This window comes from Glycine soja, chromosome 5 (assembly GCF_004193775.1).
Source record: "Glycine soja cultivar W05 chromosome 5, ASM419377v2, whole genome shotgun sequence".
Taxonomy (NCBI): domain Eukaryota; kingdom Viridiplantae; phylum Streptophyta; class Magnoliopsida; order Fabales; family Fabaceae; genus Glycine; species Glycine soja.
The window spans coordinates 6,344,205-6,352,388 of record NC_041006.1 but is presented as its reverse complement, the minus strand read 5'-3'; the positions used below and the strand labels follow the sequence as shown (position 1 = coordinate 6,352,388).

The window sequence follows — 8,184 nt, the reverse complement described above, 5'->3', positions numbered from 1 at the left end:
ACTGAAAATATCGTTATAATATAACACTTTTCAATTTCCATCCCTAAATATAACACTTTTTTTATAAGACTCTTTTTAAGTTGTATTTTGCCTGAATTACTTTACAATGTTATGGATTGAAAAGATAAATGTATTCTCTCTGTTATAAAAATTGAAAAAAGAAAATTAACACACATTAATTAATCAGGTAAAAACTAATTAAGTAGAAAGAGAAAGATGATGAGTTCCAATAATTTAAGGGTAATTTTGGAAAGTAATATAAATAGCAAATAAATTTAATGTTATTAACTAAATTAACCAACTTTCTTAAAGAATATGAATTAATTAAAAGAGTCTTATATTTAGAGAGAAATAGTCTTTAAAAATTTGGTCTTTAATTAAGACTAATGGCATTGTATGATTCATGTAATTAATCTCATCTAATAAGATAAGATTTTTATTGTTAGCATATTTCATGGTGACATGTAACTAAATAGTTGACCTAAGAATGAATGTAGTCAAAGTACATCTAAAATGTCAATAGATGGGTGTCATGCTTTTAAAGTACTTAAAACATAATTGTCCAGTTCTTTCTCATCCATCCCATAAAGCTTGTGTCATCTTATTATTTAGATAAAAGTTTGGAGAGTTATGATTTAAACCTATTGGGAAATAAAAGGGTGTGAATCATTCACAAAACATAAACTACAACTGCATACAAAACTCCGGAGATGATCACTCCGAATTTCATGCTATATGTTACAATCTATTACCAATCTATACAAAAAAAAAAAAAAGCCCATTCAACTTCCATCCTTTGTAAATCCAAGCTCAAGGTTGCAAGGAAACAAAAACACAACCATGATATCTCTTGTACAGGAATTTTGGTGTTTCAGATGCAAAACATGTGAACCCTATTATGACTAAATATTGTGTCCATACCCATCCAAGTAACCTAGTAAAGATTAGTTAAGGATGAGTAACAAGAGAGTGTACTGAGCTACTAGTGGTGCTGACCTGAGCACCATAGCTTAAAGATGGGTGCAGAAGCTCTGCCTGTGGAAAAGAACTGTTAGAAGGCACCTCTAACAGCAGATCTTCAGAACTCTCACCAACAAAGTTGAAAGAATCCAACATGTGCAAGCTACCAACACCATGGGGTAAAGCAAATAGGCTTTTTGGACTGAAGCTAGAGCCTTCTTCTACAACTTCTTTGACCTCACAGCTAGGCTTTATGAACACCCTTTTGGGGCTTCTCATTGTTGTCTTCAATTCTGAAATTTACACGATTACTTGATTAATGACAAGAATGGTTCTTCAATTAAATCATAAACAGAAGTGAAAACCAACAGCTCAGATCTAATTATAGTTTCTAACTAGTAACAGAAGAACAGTAACAAAATTTGTCTTAACATGCCTCAAAGTAAAAGCTCAACATATGTTTAGAGCATTTTGAAGGTAAGTATGTGAATATTCTTTATTTTTTCTTTGTTGACATAAGATTTTAAGCTAACCTGGAAAATTTTGATTTTGGCTGTCATGCTCACGCATTCTCTTGGCAGTTGTAACATAACTAGATTCCATAGCAGTAGATCCCAAACCAATAGATTTTCCAGATTTGTTTTCACATTTCTGCACCCATGGAAGGAAGCAAAGTAAATGCAAGTGTTCGAGACCAAATAAATCCAATCAAAACTGAAAAAATGTGAACCAGAAAACTTGAGAAATTAACCGCATTGAATCAGCTTTTGGATCCAAATTTGAAAACTAAACCAAAATTTTATAGATTATACTTTTTAAAATGATTCTTTACATCAGAAATTTTTATATTATTCATACCTAGAGTACCATAAAATCATGCTTAATTTTGGCTCTTGAATTTGGACATAAATTTGATGGACCTTTAACAGCATGCGGAATGCCATCACTGGCTCGTGGTTGTTTGGAAAACTAAAGAAAGGAGGAGGAGAAACATGACATTTTTTAAACTATATTTAGAATTTAGATATATCTTTTGACATATTTGTTTAAATGATAAACCAGTACAAACCTTCAGGAAATTATAGTGTTCTACCCATTTTGACTTTGACAGATTAGATAACGCAAGCCTTTTTAATGTCTTCCATTCTTCAGGTTTTGCCCCCAACAAAGAGATGTCAAAGACTCCTTCCCCAAGAAGTTGCTGAAAATAGATTAAGTTCTCCTTGAATTGGAAGCTATTGAACATGTTTCTAAGGCTGCAAATACAACAAAACAATCAGTCACTAATGTAGGATTCAGTCCAGATATCTTCTATGCCCTCAACATTTGGATATCGGATTCGCTACAGAAACATTTTTTTTGGGTGGGTGTGTGTTTGAGAGGGGGGGGGAGCAGCACATTGAAATAAAAGATGGATAATTTGTTACTTCAGAAAATTCTAATTGAATCAGGACTCAAATTAAATGCCTTAATTTTCTTGGAATACAAAATTTATAGCTATTGTGGATTTGGAATTGCAATTCCCTCCCGCCTTCCGAAAGAAGGGACTTGAAACTTAAAGCATCATGGCTTGCAAAACATCAAAAGAGTATTCTATCATAAATAATGATAAAATTCAGTTCAAACAAGAGTAACAGATTCTAACCTATCAGGAAATTTAGCAGTATCAACCACCGGGAGATACTTCAGTAATTGCTGCTGCTCTTCATTTGTCAAGTTTCTCATAAACTCCTCATAGTTGACTACATCCTAACCAAACATAATAGCAACCAATATATAGTTATAATAGTCACAATACATAACCCAAAAACATGATTATATTATTTATGGAAAACGAATATTGCCTATTCTCAAAAGAAATTTAAAATCATATTTAAAACTCAGATGCTATCTTGAAAGTCCTGAGAGTAGTTACATGAATGAAGAATACTCACATTTAAATCTATTGAGCACAGTGGTGAATCATGATTTCCAGGAACTTGTAGTTTTTCAAGCTGAGACTTGTCCCTGAAATTAAAAAGAGTAAATTTTCTGTTACCAAAACAGTTTCCACACACTTGTCTCTATTTTAACACAAAGCCACAGGTATAATGACAATCCATAAACATGTTGAGATCCTCATACCCCTAAATTTATGCTAGTAGAAGAATTTGTCAGTTTTCAGCCATAATAGACAGAATGAAACTTTTTTATTATATTGATGCTCCAGCATAACTGACTAGAATAATGAAAGACTGTAAACAGGTGTGGGAAAGCATGCCTTTCAAGTTTCTCTTGTTTCATGATTTGGCCTGCTGAGTTTTTGATCTTTTCAACTCCATGAGATGAGAAGTTCATGCCACTGCGATCACTGTACATAGGAATGGTACTAGAAAATGAATATGCTTCATTCATTAGGCATTGTTTATTATCAACTGAGAGAGAGCTAGCCTCAGACTCTTCATCACGAGCTATAGAGCTAGGATGCCTGATGAGAATGCTTCCATGTCCTATCTCAACAGAGACCATTGGTGTATCACTTTCAAAAAGAAGATCCTCTTCAGAAGATGCAGAAAAATAAGACTGTTGTTCATGAAGAATAGTGCACAGGTCTCTTGTGAGCTTCTCAACAGATGAGGGCTTCGGACGACCTGCACATGTCCTCTTTTTGGAAGGCACCATGGCATCCCAGACCACTGACTGAGCAGGACCTAAATTAACCAAACTATCTGTCTTAGAATTATATGCTTTTATTAAAGAAACAAAGGAATCTGTTTTGAACTGCATTAATATAATAGATCATTGATAGCTGACTAGAATAATGACAATCTGTTATGTCAAGTATGTAAAACTTGACATTTTACTCCAAAATAATGTATTGATAAGGGAATACAGATATATATTAAAAGATCATTGATAATCCATGTTTAATTGTAAAGCTTGCCATCAAATTTGTTTTGAGATAAAACTGGATCTTCATTATGAAAAAAATTCTTTAAATCACTTTTGAATTCGTAAAAGCACACTCGTCTGCTTTTCCACAATTTTTCTTTTTCCTATTCCCCCCACCCCATTTCATTATCCAGTTCTTGATTAAGCTCACATATATCAGGACTGTCATCAAACAGTTATTGTTCAATGAAATCAGTTATGAAGAAAAATCTTCCAATGAAATCAGCAAACAGTTATTGTTCAACCTGTCAAATCACTAGCATCAGTCCCACCAAATTGAGCACAGCTCTCTGAGTTAGAGACAGCTGACCCTGAGCTTGATCTATTGCTTGTATCTTCATCCACAACTTTTTGGTATCCTTGACTATAATCAGGAACAAACCCTCCAGATGCAGCATTATCATAGTTTTGCTTTCGTTTGGCTAATTTCACTTCTTTGTTCTTATTTAATGAAATGCTCTTTACCCTGGAAACCTTTTGATCCTCATAATCAACATTTTCTGCCCGGGCATGCAAAGGGGTATAATTTGCAAGTGTTCCCTTTGTCCTCCATCGAGATCCACATGCATTGCATAGTACTGGCTTCTCAGGTGGCCCATTACGCCAAAGTGGAGTGCCTATTGCAAGGCTTATTTGTTAGAAAATCTATGAAAAAAAAACCTTGCAAACAAGAATAGAGATTATCTCTGATTGAAAACAAAACTAACAAACACATATTCATATTTTGCAGATATACAAGAAAACTGAACTGGAAAAACATTTGAGACAGAATTATCTGTCAGCATTGATAAATCATTATCATAAACTAGACAATCCTGCTTGAATGGTTGACTATCTGCCCGTTATCAACCAGTTTAAATATTTTAGATAACGCAGCAATATCCCTCTTGCAAGGAAAACTAGATATTAGTCTACACTCCACATTCCTCAAGCAGATATGGGTAAACTCAACTTAAGAATAGGATGGTACGAAGACAATGCTTGCATTTGAACCAAAACAATTAACCTTTATCTGCTCAGTATTGTGGCAACAATGTTAAGACAATCTAATTGAAAATTCTAATTTTTTGGACTGAAATCATTGTGTTCTCAAACACTGGAACTCGAGTTTTGAAGTGCACACCAACAGCAATGACTTCAACACTTGAACACCAAGGTTTATCAGAAAAACAAGGAACATCTCCAAGGCTTAAGTTGCAGGATAAGTTCTATCAAGGTGATCAGTATAATTAAGGTTGAAAATATAATAATGAATGGTCATAGCAATTGATTTTTTTTTTTCCAGCCAGAACTGACGGATGAATACATTGCATACAAAGTGACAATAAATAACTCTGTAAAATATTTTCAGAAATGGAATGGATTAACTATGGACATTATGCAAAAGCACAATGGTGCTCCTTTCTTTTTCTCTCTTTCTTATTGTCCACATAATCCACATGCAAATGAGTGGAGTGTGAGTTGACTCGTTTAAATTTTGATAAAAGATCATTTAGAACAATAGGTGTTCTGCATAGTAAGAAAAAGGTCCAGTCTAATATTCAATCGAACACAAGCTTAATTTTGCACCAATTACATTTGCACACACTTCAAACATAGTCAAAGAAAGCAAAGAGCCACTGAATGAGTGACACAGAACACATCAAAGATGAAGTCAATAGAATTCAATTTTCCAGAACTTCCAATTCCAAATATTCTGGGCAACAAGAATATATGTATGGTTGAATTCTAATACATCCAAAACCAAGAACATCACACTAAATTTTCCCATTTGTTAATATTGGCCAGCAACTCTTTCTTTGCACACATCTCTAGTTTTATCAAAATCACAATCCATACCATCGGTTGCAAGACAAAAATTCAAACTAAAAGAGGACAAATTTCAAAAACCAAAAACTCCCAATGAAAAAACTGCAAACAAAAAACTGCAAATTGGAGAAACAAGAACTCACTTGTAACTCCACAGTGATAGCAAGGCCCTTGCTTGCCCATGTCTCAATCTTTTCCTCAAGTAAAGGGAAGAAGAAAAAAATTGCAGAAAAAAGGGGGCAAAAAAATAATTTATTGACAAAAAGAAAAAAAAATGGAAATTTTCTGAAAATATAACAGTTTGTTTTTTAAGCCTTGTGTATTAGTGGGTATTGAAGGCTTTATTCTGCAGCAAACCCAGAAGCTAGTTTGCAAAAATAAAAGAAGCAGAAGCCAATAGACCCAAAAAAAAAAGGTTTTGAGTTTTACAGTCCTTAAAAAAAATTCACAGAAACACCCCACAAATCAAATAGAATTACAGAGATTGATATCTGGGTGTTGTAGCTAGGAATCTGTACAATCCAATGGAAGAGAAAAAAACAAGTGGAGGAATCTCACAAATGACAGAGAAAAGAAGGAGAAGAAGAAGGGAAGGTGCAATGCAGAGAGAGACAGAAAGAGAGAGAGGAAGGTATGTGTATGTGACCTCTTGTTGTATTGTACAAGAAGTAAATGACCAGCTTTTCCTTTATTTTTATTTTTTTAACCCACCTTCTCTTCTATTCTCTCACTGTGTGTGTTTTTTTTTTCCTTTTATTTTTAAATTGTCTGTTGTTGTTGTTATTTGAAAGGACTATTATCTTTTGGTTTCCCTGATGCTACCTGAAATTTCAGTTTCCATTTAGTTAAACTAAAATTTAAAACCCTTCAAAAAAACAAAAATTAAAAATTCTAGTTTAAATTTAAAATAAGAAATGCAGTTTTTATAATAAAAAAAATAAGGTACAAAATATAAATAGTATTTTGTTTTTTCCCTAAGATAGAGATAAAGGTGCCCAACCTATTAGATGTAAGATTAATGTCATTTACACTGTAACTATCGTTTAATCATAATAATTTTATACCAGCAAAAATCAAACATGAATTATGTTTTATGATTAATAAGAGATGTATGAGAATAAATTTTCTCATGAAGATAATATGGCATCTAATAACTTGTAATTTCCCTTAAAAAAACTTGTAATTTTAGAAATTTCTTATGTTTTAATCAATATTTACTGATTATTAATTATGTATCATACGTTTTAAAAATATGCCCTGATTTTAAAAGAAACTGATGGGAGGAATATTAATAGATTATTGCATATATCATGTTGACTGTGGACTTTTCTAGTTTTCTTTACTTTGCTTTTAATTTTTCAAATCCTCATCAAACTTAAAATTAAAGGCTGCCGCATCTTCACCATTCGGTCTTTTGGTCTATAACAGTTTTCTACTCATAATAACTCAATATTGATGACCAAGGAGGAAAAAGAAAATCCAAAACTCTTATTTTGCAATAAGAGGTGGAAGAAACAGAGATTTTTGGCCTTTCCTAAATTTTTCTACCTGCCATAATTTTTGTATGAGATGGTTATTGTTTATCGTATTTATCCATAATTTTATATTCTGTGTCTCGGGTGTGTTGTGATGGCATGATGTTGATGAATGAATTTTAGTGGTCTTTATAGAGAAAAAAAGGAATAAATATAGGGTAGCAATACCTGTGTGACAATTTGTTGTCATAAACCCCATCAACACCGTTGATTAAGCCAGGGCGGTTGATGTTGGGGCCACCATTAGTGATATGCTTTTGCTTTAGTTAGTTTTTTTTTTAATTAATTTGATTTCAAACCAACGGTGATTAAGGAGGCTTGTGGCATAGCCACATGAATCTCGCACTCAATTATTCAGAGCCAAATGCCCCAAGACAGGTAGAACAATTATCAAGCTAGGGGGCTAGTAGTCACCAAACAAGAAAAGAAAAAATTAAGGGCTAGTAAAAAATGAGATATGGTCCAATTGAAATTGAAATTCATAGCTACTAAATTAAATTTTCTCCTCCACATCATCAAAAGAGAGGGTTTTTATTTTTATGAACTCATTCTAGGAAGACAATATGACAAACAGTGTGCCCATGATACATAGTGGGCATCTCATGAATTTGACTAATTTGGTGCCTTGTGAAGTTCCTTATCTTTTAGCGGTTTCCAATTTCCACCCTTTAATCTTAAGATTGGAAAAGGCTATTGAGGGTGGAGTGTGTTTACTTTGTGTAAAGAAAATTGGTCCAACCCCATCATCTCTCAAACTGTATCATTAAATCTGCCTGATTGACTAAGGACATTGTGGAGCAGCAGCCACTAGATTACTTGGCCTTTTTGTGCCCAAAAAAACAACTGATATCTCTGAAACCTTGATCAAATCCAGGGTAAGAACAAAACAGGCTTCAATGAATGATAAATCAAATGGCTTAAAGTCATTCCAAAGAACATGTCTTGCGTT

The 8,184-nt window shown here is 33.3% G+C and overlaps 1 protein-coding gene across 1 annotated transcript; it reads right to left on the bottom strand.

Annotated features, from left to right (window-relative positions):
* Nucleotides 1-580: 580 nt before the first annotated feature.
* On the bottom strand, nucleotides 581-6,359 carry LOC114412215 (GATA transcription factor 26-like). The gene is made up of 8 exons (XM_028376028.1): nucleotides 5,844-6,359; nucleotides 4,137-4,508; nucleotides 3,221-3,650; nucleotides 2,895-2,967; nucleotides 2,606-2,709; nucleotides 2,030-2,216; nucleotides 1,494-1,611; nucleotides 581-1,253 (listed from the first exon to the last, which is right to left on the bottom strand). The coding sequence occupies exons 1-8, from the start codon at nucleotides 5,881-5,883 to the stop codon at nucleotides 949-951; spliced, it is 1,629 nt and encodes a 542-aa protein (XP_028231829.1). The 5' UTR covers nucleotides 5,884-6,359; the 3' UTR covers nucleotides 581-948.
* Between the last annotated feature and the right edge of the window lie 1,825 nt (nucleotides 6,360-8,184).

Bases quoted from the DNA above. Each gene is read 5' to 3' on its own strand.
- LOC114412215 (XM_028376028.1), bottom strand. From the start codon at position 5,883: ATGGGCAAGCAAGGGCCTTGCTATCACTGTGGAGTTACAA. The intron at 3,651-4,136 runs GTTGAACAATAA...TGGTTAATTTAG, and splicing joins TGATGCTAGTGATTTGACAG to GTCCTGCTCAGTCAGTGGTC. The intron at 1,612-2,029 runs GTTTGTACTGGT...CCATGGGTGCAG, and splicing joins AACACTATAATTTCCTGAAG to AAATGTGAAAACAAATCTGG.